The sequence below is a fragment of the Amblyraja radiata genome, chromosome 12 (assembly GCF_010909765.2).
Source record: "Amblyraja radiata isolate CabotCenter1 chromosome 12, sAmbRad1.1.pri, whole genome shotgun sequence".
In the NCBI taxonomy this organism is placed as follows: Eukaryota; Metazoa; Chordata; class Chondrichthyes; order Rajiformes; family Rajidae; genus Amblyraja; species Amblyraja radiata.
The window spans coordinates 15,193,473-15,210,157 of record NC_045967.1 but is presented as its reverse complement, the minus strand read 5'-3'; the positions used below and the strand labels follow the sequence as shown (position 1 = coordinate 15,210,157).

Here is a 16,685-nt window from a genome sequence, read left to right as displayed (position 1 = left end):
TGGCACTTCAGGGAATAGCCGTGAGTCAACTGCCAGCCCACCAGGCTTGAGTGACTGAGCCGCCAGCCCAAGAATCCATTCGGCCCACAATGTCATACTAGCCCTCTGGAAACCAGTCCCTTTGGCCCAAAACACCCATACTAGCACTCCAGAAAGCCCCCCCCACTGGATAAGTACTCTGCTTACAACTCTACTTTTTGAATTGCCCTGTTACTGGCAACCCGAACTCTCCCATTTAAACTCTAATTATTGGAGTGACAGTGGAACAGCGGTAGAGCTGCTGCCTGACAGCATCAGAGGCCCAGGTTCGTTTTGATCACGGGTACTGTCTGCATGGAGTTTATACGTTTTCCTTGTGACCGTGTGGGCTTTCTCCAGGTGCTCTGGTTTCCTCCCACATTCCAAAGACGTGCAGGTTTTGTAGCTTAATTGGCTGCTATGAAATTGTTCCTACTGTGTCGGATAGAACTAGTGTATTAGTGATGCTGGTCGGCATTGGCTCGGTAGGCCGAAGGGCCTGTTTCAACGCTGTATCTCTGAACTAAACTTCTAAACATTCCCCTTTAGATCCACCTCATAACCTCTCTCTAAACAAGCACTTCCCATGTGTTCCAACAAAATAACAGAATCAAATGTTGCTTACTTTCTCATTTCTGTGAACACATTAGAGACATCCTACTTTGTTAAAGGTGCTATATAAATGTAAATTGTAATTGTTGAAAGGAAATATGTTGCAGGGGAAAGGAACAAGCAATTGTAGCTCTTTCGTAGAGATGGCAAAGGAATGGCAGACAAACTGGCCAACTGCTGTGCTGTCTGAATGTACAGTATAACGTGGAAATTCCGATTATTTTTTGAAGACTGAGAGGTTTTGGAAGAAAGACAAAAGTAATTGCCAAAGGAGAGAATATTAGCATTATAAAATCTTGCCAGTCACAGTAGCACAACTATTTGCATAACATTATTTAGTTTCTTCAACACAACATATTCCACCCTTGAGCACTGAAGCAGCTACAGAACACAAAGTTCCTCTGGCACCTGCTGGCTTCTCCAGCATATTACAAAGAACTACTCAGTAAAAGAAACAGTCGTTTTGGGATACATTTCTTACCTGTTGTTCCTTTCCTTTCACTGCAGATTCCAATTAAAAAAAATTCAAACCCTTCAGTCCTGAATTTTAAACATTAACTCATTCTTTTCTAAACCACAGTGCGCTGAAAACTCTTAAACTCTGAGATACCAAGACTCTCTACGCTTCCATTTTGTTTAAATTAAAAAAATAATCATGAGCTGTAAACAGCAAAAGAGAGGTCAGCATTTAATGCCCATATTGGTGTATATGTAGTGGGTCATTAATTGCCTTTCCAATAACGATATGGCTTTCAAAGCTACTTCAGAAAGCAGTTGAGTGTCCAATCACATTTTCCTAATTTGAGTACACATACGCCAAACTAATATGGATGACAGATTTTTTCCCCCCTCAAAAAGTGAATAATTTATTTGGTTTTCATGGTAATCAACAGGCTCACAGTCACCAACACTGATGTGAACCATTTGTACTTTATTTATTTAATTTGCTGATTTTAAAGTCCATCCCTGTTTAATGAAATGTGAATGCCAGTCATTGGTTCATTGGTGTCTTTTGCTATTTAGAGTCATTGAATGATACAGTGTGGAAACAGGCCCTTCGGCCCAACTCGTCCACACCGGCCAACAATGTCCCAGCTATCCCAGACCCACTTGCCTGCGCTTGATCCATATCCCTCCAAACCTTTCCTATCCATGTACCTGTCTAACTGTTTCTTAAATGTTGGGATAGTCCCAGCCTCAACTACCTCCTCTGGCAGGTTGTTCCATACACCCACCACCCTTTGTGTGAAAAGGTTACCCCTCGGATTCCTATTAAATATTTTCCCCTTCAGCTTGAACCTATGTCCTCTGGTCCTCGATTCCCCTACTCTGGGCAAAAGACTGTGCATCTACCCGATCTATTCCTCTCATGATTTTGTATACCTCTATAAGATCTCCCCTCATCCACCAGCGCTCGATGGAATAAAGACCCAGCCTATTCAACCTCTCCCTATAGCTCACATCATCTAGCCCTGGCAACATTCTCATAAATCTTTTCAGAACCCTTTCAAGCTTGACAATATCTTTCCTATAACATGGTGCCCAGAACTGAACTCAATATTCTAAATGAGGGCTCACCAACGTATTTTACAACTGCAATATGACCTCCTAACTTCTATACTCAATACTCTGACTGATGAAGGCCAAAGTGCCAAAAGCCTTTTTGGCCACCTTATCTACCTGCGACTCGTCCTTCAAGGAACCATGCACCTGTACTCCTAGATCCCTCTGCTGTACAAAACTTCCCAGAGGCCTACCATTCACTGTGTAGATCCTGCCCTCGCTCGACGTCCCAAAATGCAACACCTCACACTTCTCTGTATTAAATTCCATCAACCACCAGGCCAATTGATCCAGATCCTGCTGCAATCGTTCACAACCATCTTCACTATCTGCAAAACCACTAACTTATGTATCAAAAAGCTTTGCATTTAAATGCAAAGCTTTTTATTTCATAGTCTAGAAAATTAACTAATGCAATGCTAATGCAAAGACCCTCTGGGAATGGACAGGTGAATGTCTGGAGTTTAGACCCATGATGAAGAAAGGACTTGAAAGGCCAATGAAGAACAAAATCCAGTCAAGAGGTGAAACTGATCTTCTTCACCATGCAATATCACAAAGGATGATCAAACCAGAAACATGCCAAACAGCGGCGTACAATACCACAGAGGTGGGGTTGCTGCCTTACAGTGCCACAGACACCGGTCTGATCCTGACTATGGATGCTGTCTATACAGAGTTTGTACTTTCTCCCTGTGACTGCGTGGGTTTTTTCCGGGTGCACTGGTTTCCTCCCACCTCCAAAGCTGGCACGTGCCGTGAGTAATTACTCAGGGTAGGCAGTCAGTCGGCTTTTAAAAAAATCTTAAACTGCGCATGTGCAGATTGTTCTCCTCTCCGTAAAAATAAAGAAAGTAAAAATTCAATTTGCCCAAGGCTTCCAAATCTCCTTCATTCTGAATTACTGAACGGGTGGGGGTGGAGGGTGACGGCAGGTGGAGAAATGGTGGGAAAAACGGGAGCACACCGGGACAAGTTGAATCAGTTGTGATCTTATTGAATGACAATACTAGTTCAAGGGACCAATTGGGGGGGAGAGTTCCTGTCACAGCACGTGTTGAGTCTGGCCAGGGGTAAAGTTGCGGGGAGGGCAGGAGCGTTGAGAAGGCAGGGGTCGGGGATCATGCCAGCAACTCACTTACATACCGCTGCCGCGGCACTCCGGGTGCGGAGCCACAGCATTGTGGTCGGGGAGGGAAGCAGCTTGGGTGGCTGCGAACGGCCACCGGACCTCAGAACCTTCTGCCGGCCCGCTCACCTCTGGCAGTGCTCTCCTTCTGAACAGTGAGGGGACCAGCTCAAGAGCAAAGATCATAGAGCGGAGCGGGTCAGCGGGCGATGGATAACAGGACAGCGGGCGGTGGAGCTTACTCCTGTGTCAGCGCGAACAAGGGACCAATTGAGGTTTCTCGCACTGACACATGGAGTAACCGCCACCGCCCGCTGTCCTGTTATCCATCGCGCGCTGAGGCACTCTTCACCTGGTTGCTGGCATGATACCCGACCCCCTCCTTCTCAACGCTCCTGCCCTCCCGCAACTTTACGGCTGGCCAGACTCCCCACACTCTGTGAAAGGAACTCTTCCCCCGCCCCCCCCCCCCACAGCGGTGCTGTCCTTTTACAGCCGCTTGTGCTGCGCATGCGCAGTAGTCTGTTGCACATGCACAGTACACAATCCACGCTGCAAAGGCAGAATTTCAGCTGCCTTCAGCTCTGCTTGAAATTCACGGCTTGAAGCAGCGTCCACGGTACGTGGGCTGCACACACTTTCCCGTATTACATGTACTGCGCATGAAAGGCACGGAGAATTATGCCTACCTAAGAGATCGACCTCTTAGGTAGACATAATTCTCCCGTGCCTTTGGTCTAAGGATGATTTTGTACCTAAAGGGTAACCTTCTGCACCCTCTACAAAGTTTTTTTTTTCCTTTTGTTTATATTCATCCTACTTAAGGGATACTTTAAACCAGGATCTGGTTACTTCTTTCTCAATACTTTGTGTAGAAATGCGATTGAAAAGAGTTCATAACAAACAACTCAGAGTCAATATGTGATTAAAAGGAACTTTAGATGCTGGTTTATACCAAAGATGGACGCATGTTTCGGGTCAGGGCCATTCCCGGCCGAAAACCTCACCTACCCATTTTCTTCAGAGATGCTGCCTGACCCTCTGAATTACTCCAACATTTTGTGTTTCACTTGTCAAATTGACCATGTTGCATTGCATAAATATGTTGGATGTTTATAAAAACCATTAAACATGCAAATCTCTTTCTTTGTTAAATTCACTTTTCAAACCACTGATAGGAATAAACTCTGTAAAATAGATGAAATATTGAGAATTACCTTATATCTCGTAAATCTTCCTTAAAAACCTAAATAAATGAAATAAAACTTTGATCAGATTTTATGTTCGTTAAAATAACAATGTTTCAAGGTTATAAACTTATAAGCAATGTTTCAAGGACAATGTTTTGGTGAACCTTTATAACTTTGTCAGCACCAGAAATGTAGAAACACCTATGTACTGCCTCTGTGAGGTCTGCTATATGATTTTAACTGGGTTAGATGCAAAACCAAGTATTACACTGAACCTAGGTACATGTGAAAATAAAGTATCATTGAATCATTGTAAATGTTCTACAGGATAAAGGAAATGCTTGAAGAATGCTGGCAAAATCTTTATAATATGCAAATATTCTCATGAAATGGGTGGCAAGGTAGAGCAGAGGTACAGTTGCTGCCTTAAAGTTGGAGGCAAAGCAAAAAGGACAGAAGATGCACTGGACCTCCTGCCAAACTCTTGAGGCAAGGGGTGTGCCTCTCACATCAGGTATTCATCCACCATGGGGCTTGAGGAAAAATCAAGGGAGTTTGGAGATGTATAGAGGATTGCTGTGGAACTGCACAAATACACTCGTAATTGTACAAATACACTCACAATTAGAAAATCCCGAGACTCATAACGACCAGCATTTTCATTACTTGAGATAGACACAAATTGCTGGAGTAACTCAGCAGGTCAGGCAGCATCTCTGAAGAAAAACGATGGTTGACGTTTCGGGTTGGGACCTTTTTTCACATTGGCAGTGGGTGTAGAGCACAGGGCACGGAAGGACAACTGATGTGAGAAGCGATGGATTGACTCTACGGAATGAAAACTGTAGATTACATGTACAGATTGTCCTATCTGCCATGGGTGGCACAGTAGCGCAGATGGTAGAGCTGCTGCCTCAAAGCGCCAGAGAACCAGGTTCGATTCTGACCTCAGGTGCTGACTGCGTGGTGTTTACATGTTTTCCCTGTGACCACGTGGGCTTCCGCAGGGTTCCCGGTTTCCTCACACATCCCAAAGACGTGCAGGTTTGTCAGTTAATTGACCTCCGTAAATATGCTCCTACAGTGTAGGGAGTGGATGCAAAAGTGGAATAACATAGAACAATTGTGAACGGGTGTTCAATGGGCGGCGTAGACTCGGATGGATTGTTTACATGTTATAGCTTTCAATAATTCAATATATTTGATGATTAAACAACCCTGATGACCCTTACTTCATCTGCAATTGAGTGGAATTACTTGCTTCTTTTTTTAAAAAAAACATTATTTTCACTTATATTCCGCATATTATTTGCACTGTATTCATTTCAAACCCAACAACTTATTTTGCACAAATGGTTCATCTCCAGCCCTGTCCTCTGTAACTCCACTCACCTCTTGCTTAAGGGAAGATGGTGGCAGCCGTAGAGCTTCTTGTAGCAGTGTGTACATGCCAGCTAGGATGTGACTTAACCTCTCCTCTGACAGGCTCTCTGTCTCCGCGATACTCCTTACAGCATCTCTGGAATCTTTTCCTTCGAGTGCGTTCACGACGGCTGCAACAGATAATCATGCTATTTACAGCACTCTTACATAAGCAAATCGCCCATTTCACATCTCTGTTTAGTTATTGATTTAAAAAAATAATTTGAATTTTATGAACTAGCTTCAGGTTCATTGTAGGGATGTGAAATTGGGATAACATAGAACTAGTGTGAACACATGATCAATGGTCGGAATGGACTCGATGGGCCAAAGGGTCTGTTTCCATGCTGTAACTTTCAATCAATTGTCACTTACAGGACACACAGTGCTGGAGTAACTCAGCGGGTCAGGCAGCACGTCTGGAGAACATGGATAGGCGACGTTTCGGTTGGAGACCCTTCTTCAGATCCTTAATCACTTTCAGGATGAACCTAATTACCAATCTCAAATCATGTAAAATATCAGGAATTAAACTAGAACATGAACATGCATCCCCTTGCATATAAACGCTCACACTTACTCTTGAGTATTTTTCGGAAGATTTCTCTGTCTAAATCTTTCAGCTGTTTCACCATCAGCTCCACTTCCAGCGGTGTCCTTGCTCCAAGAAAACAACTCCTGTGCGACATTCTGGAATGAACAAAAATAAAGAGCATGTATTGAACAAGATCGCTTTCTATCAATCCATGAGCACAATGTTGGGAAGGGGAGTTGCAGCCAGCAATTTAGCCACTCCAAACTCTGCTACTACTCGATAGCAACATGGATTACCCAAGAAACAAGGAACTGCAGATGCTGGCTAATACACAACAGGTCATAAAGTGCAGGAGTAACTCAGCAAGTTAGGCAACATCTCTGGTGAAAATGGATAGGTGACGTTTCGGGTCTGAAGAAGGGTCCGGACCCAAAACGTCACCTATCGATGTTCTCCAAAGATAGACATAAAAAGCTTGAGAAACTCAGGCAGCATCGCTGGAGAAAAAGAATAGGTCATATTTCGGGTCAGAACCCTTCTTCAGACTCAAAGTGTGGGTGGGGATGCGGATGGGAAATAAACTGTAGGCGATAAAAGAGCACAACGAATCAGAGCCGGCCACAGATGACCTCAGGAAGGGTGGTGGACATAATGGCCCATTGTTGACTGGGGAAGGTGTGTTAACAAGAGGGATACAATGACACAACTAGTGGAACTGGTAGGATGACTAGGGTCTGCCGAGTTACTCCAGCACTTTTTTGTCCTTTCGGGCACATGAATAATCTGCATCAACTCCATTTACTGGGATGCTTAATGTTTATTAAACAAAACACTATCAATTTGTTATCAACCTAAAGTGCTCAAACAGATCATTCTTTTATCGCTCAGATTCAATAAATTCAATAGTTCAGTTGATTGTCACATACTGAGGTACAGTGAAAAGCTTTTGTGTGCTCCCCACTCAGCAGAAAGACTATACATGATTACAATCGGCCATCCACAATGAACAGATACATGATTATGGGAATAATGTGAATAACATTTAGTGCAAGATAAAGTCCAGTTAAGGCCGATCAAAGATAGTCCGAGGGTCTCCAATGAGGTAGATAATAGCTCAGGACTGCTCTCTAATTGTTGGTAGTATGGTTCAGTTGCCTGATAAGAGCTGGGAAGAAACTGTCCCTGAATCTGGAGGTGTGTGTTTTCACACTTCTATACCTCCTGCCTGATGAGAGAAGGGAGAAGAGGGAGTGGCCGAAGTGCGAATCGTTCTTGATTATGCTGGTGGCCTTGCCGAGGCAGCGAGAGGATGGAATCAATGGAAGGGAGGTTGGTTTGTGTGATGGTCTGGGCTGTGTCCACAATTCTCTGCAATTTCTTGCTGTCTTGGATGGAACTGTTCCCAAACCATGCTGTGATGCTTCCCGAATACAACCTGTCTTCATTATGTAACCTTCCCAACTTACAAATGGATTCATGCCAATTCACTGCGCTAAAAGCCTGGTTCAACTAATTCCTGTTTGAGTTCAAAGCTATGGTTTTAATAGCAGTTCAATATCCATATAAGTGGAAATGAAGTCTGCAACATTTAGGCTTCATGATCAACACTGTTGTTCATCAGAGGCTGAGGAGACGTCTGATGGAAGTTTATAAAATTAAGAGAGGCATAGATAGGGTCAACAGTGAGAGCTCTTTACCCAAGATGAAAGTATCAAATATGAATGGGAATAGCTATAAGGTTAGAGGGGGCAGTCTAAAGGATTGAGCAGGGCAAGTTCCTTTCTACACAGAGTGGTGGGTGCCTGGTACGCGCTGCCAAAGGTGTTGGTGGAACCTGATACAATATTGGCAGTTAAGAGGTTTTCAGATCGGCCCAGGGATATGCAGAGAATTGAGGGATATGGAACATGTGCAAGGTAGAAGTAATGAATTGCATTGGCATTACGTTCAACACAGACATGGTGCGCCAAAGGGCCTGTTCCTGTGCTGTAGCATTCTATGTTTTATTTAATTAGCAAAATCTCACATCTTCTGTTTATCCACCTCTGGCCTTTGTCCACCATTGACCAAAACCCCTCACTCCCCCACCGGTATCCACCACCCTCTGTCCTGCCCTGTGTATCTTCCAGGTTTCCTTCCTCACCCCCTCAATTAGTCTGAAAGTTCTGACCTAAAACATCACCTATCCATGTTCCAGAGAAGCTGCCTGACCCACTGCGTTACTACAGGACTTTGTGCCTTGATTTGTAAACAATAGACAATAGGTGCAGGAGTAGGGCATTCACCCTTTAAGAGCTCTACCTAACTCTCTCTTAAAAGCATCCAGAGAATTGGCCTCCACTGCCTTCTGAGGCAGAGAATTCCACAGATTCACAACCCTCTGCGTGTAAAAGTTTTCCCTCGTCTCCATTCTAAATGGCTTACCCCCTATTCTTAAACTGTGGCCCCTGGTTCTGGACTCCCCCGATATCAAGACAGTGAAGACAGATCCAGCATCTGCAGATTCTATTATCCAAATATATTGCTACTGTTTGGCATGTGAAAGCAGCAGTTACCCGAAAATAACAAGATTTTTACATCAGTGACACTGTCCAGAAAACATCAATATGTATGAGGCTTGTGATCAATTAAAAAACTATAGAATAGCACATACGATAAAGGCTAGATAAACTTAACCAACAGTGATGGTTGTATTGAAGGGCAGCACAGGTTCTTGAGAGGCAACTTGGAACATAGAACTGGTACAGCAGAGGAACAGACCCTTCAGCCCACAATGTCTGTGTCGACACATCAGGTTAAACTATTCTCCTCCACCTGCAAGTGATCCATAACCCTCCAATGCCTGCATATATGTGCTTATCTAAAAACCTCTTAAGCCACTATCATAACTGCCTCCAACACCACCCCTGGCAGCAGTTTCAAGCACCCATCATCTATCTACTATATATCTATATTACTAAAACTCTGTTCTTGACCGGTTTCGGCTTTCTGTGCTGCGGTTTCCAAGAGTACGCCGCCACCTACGGCCGTCATTTTGGCCACCTCGCTCAGAGCCCCCCTCCGCCGCGTGTGCGCCGAGGATTTTTCCCGTCGATGAAAATTGACAGAGATATTAATGTTTTTACAACATTCCCCATTCTCTCTGCTGCCCCTGCTGGAGGGAGGGGGAGCAACTATAAAACCAGGAAATGGTGTGCCTCAATCAGTCTCTGCAAGTGGTGTGCCTCAATCAGAGCTTTGAATGACACTGACAAATGTCTACAGCACTGTGAGTACCCTTAATTTGGTTTGAAAATGAAAATATGGTTAGAGGTAAAAAAGCACTGCCTGCAAATAGTTGTTTGGGTTTGGGTTGAAGTAAAAAGGCACTCTCTCCCCCCCCCCTCTCCTCTCCCCCCCCCTCTCCTCTCCCCCCCTCTCCTCTCCTCGCCCTCTCCTCCTCCCCCCTCTTCTCCTCCCCTCTCCCTCTCTCTCCCCTCTTTCCTCCCTCTCTCTCTCTCTCCACGCTCTCTCTCCTCTCTCTATCCCCTCTCTCTCTCTCTCTCTCTCTCTATCCCCTCTCTCTCTCTCTCTCTCTCTCTCCCCCCTCTCTCTCCCCTCTCTCCCTCTCTCTCTCTCTCTCTCTCTCCCCCCCCCCCTCCTCCCCTCCATTAGCGTGAGTGCGGGAGGGGGGGGGTAATTAGTGTGTGACGCTGCATGCCGCCTCCCCCCCCCACAACCACACGTTGGGGGTACAGACCCAACGGGTCTGCACTTGGTCTAGTATCTATATTACTAAAACTCTGTTCTTGACCGGTTTTGGCGATCTATGCTGCGATTTCCGAGAGAACGCCGCCACCTACGGCCGTCATTTTTGGCCACCTCGCTCAGAGCCCCCCTCCGCCGTATGTGTGCGAAGGATTTTTCCCGTCGATGAAATATGACAGAGATATTAATGATTTTACAAAATTCCCCATTCTCTCTGCTGCCCCCGCTGGCAGCAGGGGGGAGGGACTATAAAACCAGGAAGTGGTGTGCCTCAATCAGTGTCTGCAAGCTGGAGGAAGGCAGAGGGTCACGTTTCTCTGAGCTGTGAATAAAACTGAACACATGTCCACACAACTATGAGTAAGTACCCTTAATGTGGTTTGAAAATGAAAATATGGTTAAAGTAAAAAAGCACTGCCTGCAAATGGTTGTTTGGGTTGAAATAAAAAGGCACTCTCTCTCTCCCCTCCTCTCCCCCCCCCCCTCCTCCTCTCCCCCCCTCTCCTCCCCCTCCCCTCACCTCACCCCCCTCTCAGCACACCCCCTCACTCCCCCCTCTCCTCTTCCCCCTCCTCTCCCCCCCCTCTCCTCTCCCCCCTCTCTCTCCCCTCTTTTTCTCCCCCTCCTCCCCTCTATCCCCTCCCCCACCGTCCCACCCTTAAACCCCCTCCCCTCCACACACCCCATACCCCCTTCCCTCCACCCTCCCTGCTCCCCACCTCTCCCCCTCCCCTAACCTCACCCCCCTCTCAGCACACCCTCTCTCTCCCCCTCTCCCCCTCCCTCCCCCCTCTCTACTCCTCCTCTCCCCTCCCTCTCCTCTCCCCCCACTCCTCTCCCCCATCACTCCTCCCACTCTCTCCCCCCATCTCTCCTCCCCCCTCTCCCCCCCATCTCTCCTCCCGCTCTCTCTCCCCCCCTCTCTCTCTCTCCCCTCCCTCTCCCCCCCTCTTGTCTCCCCCCTCTCCTCTCTCCCCCTATCCTCTCTCCCCTCCCTCCTCTCCCCCTCCTCCCCCCCCTCCCCTCTTTTTCTCCCCCTCCACTCCATCCCCTCCTCCACCGTCCCTCCCTAAACCCCCCTCCCCTCCACACACCCCTACCCCCTTCCCTCCACCCTTCCTCCCCCTGCTCCCCACCTCCCCTCACCTCACCCCCCTCTCAGCACACCCTCTCTCCCCCCCTCTCTCCCGCCCTCCCCGTCTCTCCCCTCTCTCTCTCTCTCCCCTCCATCCCCTCCCCCACCCTCCCTCCCCTAAACCCACTCCCCTCCACACCCCCTACCCTCTTCCCTCCACCCTACCTCTCCCCCTCACCCCAGTCTCAGCACCCCCTCTCTCTCCACCTCACTCTCACCCCCTCTCTCTCCTCCCCCCTTCACCCACCCACCCTTCCTCTTCTCCTCCTCCCCACCCTCCTCTCCCTCTTGCCCCTCTCTCTGTGTTTCTGTCTCTCTCTCTGTCTCTGCCCCTTCTCTCTCTGCCCTCACTCTCATCCCCCCCCCCCCTCTAGATGTGACTGCAAGTTGGGGGCTATGCGGCAGTAGATACGGTGGTTATGGGGTAAAAGGAGCAAATTAATAATATTAATATTATATCAAGGGGGGTAATTAGCGTGAGTGCGGGGGGGGGTGGATAGTCAGTGTGTGTGACGCTGCATGCCGCCCCCCCCCCCACATCCGCACGTTGGGGGAACAGACCCAACGGGTCTGCACTTGGTCTAGTATATATATATATATATTACTAAAAGTCTGTTCTTGACCGCTTTTGACTCACTGTGCTGCGATTTCCGAGAGAACGCCGCCACCTACGGCCGTCATTTTTGGCCACCTTGCTCAGAGCCCCCCTCCGCCGTGTGTGTGCCGAGGATTTTTCCCGTCGATGAAAAATGACAGAGATATTAATGATTTTACAAAATTCCCCATTCTCTCTGCTGCCCCATGCTGGCGGCAGGGGGAGGGACTATAAAACCAGGAAGTGGTGTGCCTCAATCAGTGTCTGCAAGCTGGAGGAAGGCAGAGGGTCACGTTTCTCTGAGCTGTGAATAAAACTGAACACATGTCCACACAACTATGAATAAGTACCCTTAATGTGGTTTGAAAATGAAAATATGGTTAAAGTAAAAAAGCACTGCCTGCAAATGGTTGTTTGGGTTGAAATAAAAAGGCACTCTCTCTCTCCCCTCCTCTCCCCCCCCCCCCTCCTCCCTCCCCCCTCTCCTCCCCCTCCCCTCACCTCACCCCCCTCTCAGCACACCCCCTCACTCCCCCCTCTCCTCTTCCCCCTCCTCTCTCCCCCCTCTGCTCTCCCCCCTCCCCCCTCTCTCTCTCTCCCCTCTTTTTCTCCCCCTCCTCCCCTCTATCCCCTCCCCCACCATCCCGCCCTTAAACCCTCTCCCCTCCACACACCCCATACCCCCTTCCCTCCACCCTCCCTGCTCCCCACCTCTCCCCCTCCCCTAACCTCACCCCCCTCTCAGCACACCCTCTCTCTCCCCCTCTCCCCCTCCCTCCCCCCTCTCTACTCCTCCTCTCCCCTCCCTCTCCTCTCCCCCCACTCCTCTCCCCCATCACTCTCTCCACTCTCTCCCCCCACTCTCCTCCCCTCTCCCCCCATCTCTCCTCCCGCTCTCTCTCCCCCCCTCTCTCTCTCTCCCCTCCCTCTCCCCCCCTCTTGTCTCCCCCCTCTCCTCTCTCCCCCTATCCTCTCTCCCCTCCCTCCTCTCCCCCTCCTCCCCCCCCCCTCCCCCTCTCCCCTCTTTTTCTCCCCCTCCACTCCATCCCCTCCTCCACCGTCCCTCCCTAAACACCCCTCCCCTCCACACACCCCTACCCCCTTCCCTCCACCCTTCCTCCCCCTGCTCCCCACCTCCCTCACCTCACCCCCCTCTCAGCACACCCTCTCTCCCCCCCTCTCTCCCGCCCTCCCCGTCTCTCCCCTCTCTCTCTCTCTCCCCTCCATCCCCTCCCCCACCCTCCCTCCCCTAAACCCACTCCCCTCCACACCCCCTACCCTCTTCCCTCCACCCTACCTCTCCCCCTCACCCCCCTCTCAGCACCCCCTCTCTCTCCACCTCACTCTCACCCCCTCTCTCTCCTCCCCCCTTCACCCACCCACCCTTCCTCTTCTCCTCCTCCCCACCCTCCTCTCCCTCTTGCCCCTCTCTCTGTGTTTCTGTCTCTCTCTCTGTCTCTGCCCCTTCTCTCTCTGCCCTCACTCTCATCCCCCCCCCCCCCTCTAGATGTGACTGCAAGTTGGGGGCTATGCGTCAGTAGATACGGTGGTTATGGGGTAAAAGGAGCAAATTAATAATATTAATATTATATCAAGGGGGGTAATTAGCGTGAGTGCGGGGGGGGGTGGATAGTCAGTGTGTGTGACGCTGCATGCCGCCCCCCCCCCCCCAACCGCACGTTGGGGGAACAGACCCACCGGGTCTGCACTTGGTCTAGTATATATATATATATATTACTAAAAGTCTGTTCTTGACCGGTTTTGGCCATCTGTGCTGCGATTTCCGAGAGAACGCCGCCACCTACGGCCGTCATTTTTGGCCACCTTGCTCAGAGCCCCCCTCCGCCGTGTGTGTGCCGAGGATTTTTCCCGTCGATGAAAAATGACAGAGATATTAATGATTTTACAAAATTCCCCATTCTCTCTGCTGCCCCATGCTGGCGGCAGGGGGAGGGACTATAAAACCAGGAAGTGGTGTGCCTCAATCAGTGTCTGCAAACTGGAGGAAGGCAGAGGGTCACGTTTCTCTGAGCTGTGAATAACACTGAACACATGTCTACTCAAATGTAAGTGTCCTTAGTGGTTCTAAAACGCTTGCAGAATGTGTCTATTGGTTCTAAAATGTTTGCAAAAAGTGTTTATTGGTTCTAAAATGTTTGCAAAAAGTGTCTCTTTTGGTTCTACAATGCTTGCAGAATGTCTTTTTTGGTTCTAAAATGTTTTTTAGGTTCACCCCCCCCCTCTCCACCCCCTCTCCTCTCCCCCCCCTCTCCTCTCCCCCTTCTCCTCTCTCCCCCCTCCATCCCCATTCCTCCCCTAAACCCCCTCCCCTCCACACACCCCTACCCCCTTCCCTCCACCCTCCCCCTCCCTGCTCCCCCCCTCCCCTCTCAGCACCCGCTCCCCCTCCCCTCCCCCCTCCCTTAAACCCTCTCCCGTCCACACCCCTTACCCTCTTCCCTCCACCCTCCCTCCCCCTGCTCCCCACCTCACCCCCCTCTCAGCACCCCCTCTCTCTCCTCCCCACCTTTCCCCCCTCACCCACCCACCCTCCCTCCTATCCTCCTCTCCACCTCCCCTCTCCCTCTTGCCCCTCTCTCCGTGTCTCTGTCTCTCTCTCTGTCTCTGCCCCTTCTCTCTCTGCCCTCACTCTCTACCCCCCCCCCCCCCCCCTCTAGGTGTGACTGCAAGTTGGGGGCTGTGCGTCAGTAGATAGGGTGGTTATGGGGTAAAAGGAGCAAATTAATAATATTAATATATCAAGGGGGGTAATTAGCGTGAGTGCGGGCGGGTGGGGGTGAGGGGAGAGTTAGTGTGTGTGACGCTGCATGCCGCCGCCCCCCCCCCACACACACACAACCGCACATTGGGGGAACAGACCCAACGGGTCTGCACTTGGTCTAGTTCTCTATGTAAAAAGACTTGTCCTGCACATCTTTGTGTTTGGGGGAAAACCAAGATTCTGACTGTATACCCTATCTAGGCCTTTCATAATGTTGTTTACTTCTCTCCGTTTTCCTCTCAGCTGCTGAAGCATCAGTGAAAACAGTCCTAGTTTGTCCAAACTTTCCTTGCAGCTAATACCCTTTAATCCAGGCATCATTTTGGTAAAATGTGGAAACAAAGAACTGCAGGAGCTGATTTAAACCAAAGATGGAACACAAAGTGCTAGAGTAACTTAGAAGGTCAGACAGGATCTCTGGAGAAAAAAAGATAGGTGACATTTATGGGTTGAGAACCTTAGGTTTCTGTCTGAAGAAGAGTCCCGACCCAAAACATCACCAATCCGTTTTGTCCAGAGATGCTGCCTGACCGGCTAAGTTACTCCAGCACTTTGTGTCCATCTTTAGTATTCTGGTAACCCATCTCCAAAGCCTCCACATCTCTCTTATAGCTAGAACTACAGCTATACTCCAGGCAATAAGATCAGGGCCTATCTGCCCCCAACCCTCAACTCCTCCTCTGTGCCAAGTCTCCACAGCTTTCACTTTGGATAGTATATTTGGGAAGGTGACCAACAGTTTGTCCCATGGGCCACTCGGAGCAGAACACGCCCTTCGGCCCATTGAATCCGTACTAGGGATAAAATAGCAGAGATGCGGCGCAGTCGTTGCCTGGGACAACCCCGAGGGGTTGAGAGGGCAGGAAGCCTCCCTGGGGCAGTGGCCCTGCTGGGGGTATCGAGGGGTCAGGACGCGGCCATTCCGTGCACAGCAAGGTCCCAGGGCTGCAGGGCCCAGAAAGGAGCGGGGCCACCGGGCACTGACACATGGGGGGGACTGGCATTCCCCCGCTCCAGCCCTCCGGCCAACGGGCTGCAAAGCACGCAGCTTAACGAAGAATCGCCGCTCACCTGCCCTGCGTTTCTCGGCGATCCCCCTCGCAACCGCACCCACTTCCGCCCCGCACACCCCAGACCCACTTCCGCCCCGCACACCCAGACCCACTTCCGCCCCGCACACCCAGACCCACTTCCGCCCCGCACACCCCAGACCCACTTCCGCCCCGCACACCCCAGACCCACTTCCGCCCCGCACACCCCACCAAAGATCCTATAGCGGAGTCCTTGAATGGAGTCCGGGGGGGTAAAGCGACACGTGTAGCATCTCTTGCGGTTGCAAGGGAAAGTGCCCGGGGAGGGGGTGGTGCGGGAGGGAAGGGAAGAATTGACCAGGGAGTTACGGAGGGAGTGGTCTTTGTGGAAAGCCTACAGGGGGGAGATGGGGAGATGTGGCGAGTGGTGGACTCGCCACATCGTGTGCTTGTCCAAATGTCTTTTTGAAGTTTATTTAAATTCCAATATAATCACAGGAATTTTGATTAAACACTCAGCAGGGCAACTTCTGAGAGAAGTGAAACCGAGTTAATGTTTTAGGATAAAGACCTTTTGTCAGATCCCTGGAATTTACATTTATTGCCTTAGTGAGATTAAAACTCTTGGCTCTAAATCAGCCGTCCAGACCTCATGACCATGGCCGAGTAATTTAGCCATTATACTTGGAGATTGTAGGTACAGAAACAAAGAATTGCTGATGCTGTTTTACACCAAAGACAGACACAAAGTGTTGGAGGCACTCAGCGGGTCAGGCAGCATCTCTGGTGAAAAAGGATTGGTGATGCTTCAGGTCAGGACGCTATCTCAGACCCTTTCAGAACGGGTTTAAGAAGGAACTGCAGATGCTGGAAAATCGAAGGTACACAAAAATGCTGGGGAAACTCAGCGGGTGCAGCTGCTGACC

General features: G+C 49.4%; 1 protein-coding gene across 1 annotated transcript in view; it reads right to left on the bottom strand.

Annotated features, from left to right (window-relative positions):
- The window catches only part of commd5 (COMM domain containing 5), a 58,226-nt gene extending 42,363 nt beyond the window's left edge, over positions 1–15,863 (bottom strand). Inside the window, exons 1-4 of the mRNA XM_033030277.1 lie at positions 15,800–15,863; positions 6,515–6,624; positions 5,905–6,065; positions 4,540–4,568 (exon numbers count right to left, since the gene is read on the bottom strand). Coding sequence (XP_032886168.1) covers positions 4,540–4,568; positions 5,905–6,065; positions 6,515–6,623 — 299 coding nt within the window. The 5' untranslated portion in view covers position 6,624; positions 15,800–15,863. The remainder of the gene's footprint in view (positions 1–4,539; positions 4,569–5,904; positions 6,066–6,514; positions 6,625–15,799) is intronic.
- Positions 15,864–16,685: the final 822 nt, after the last annotated feature.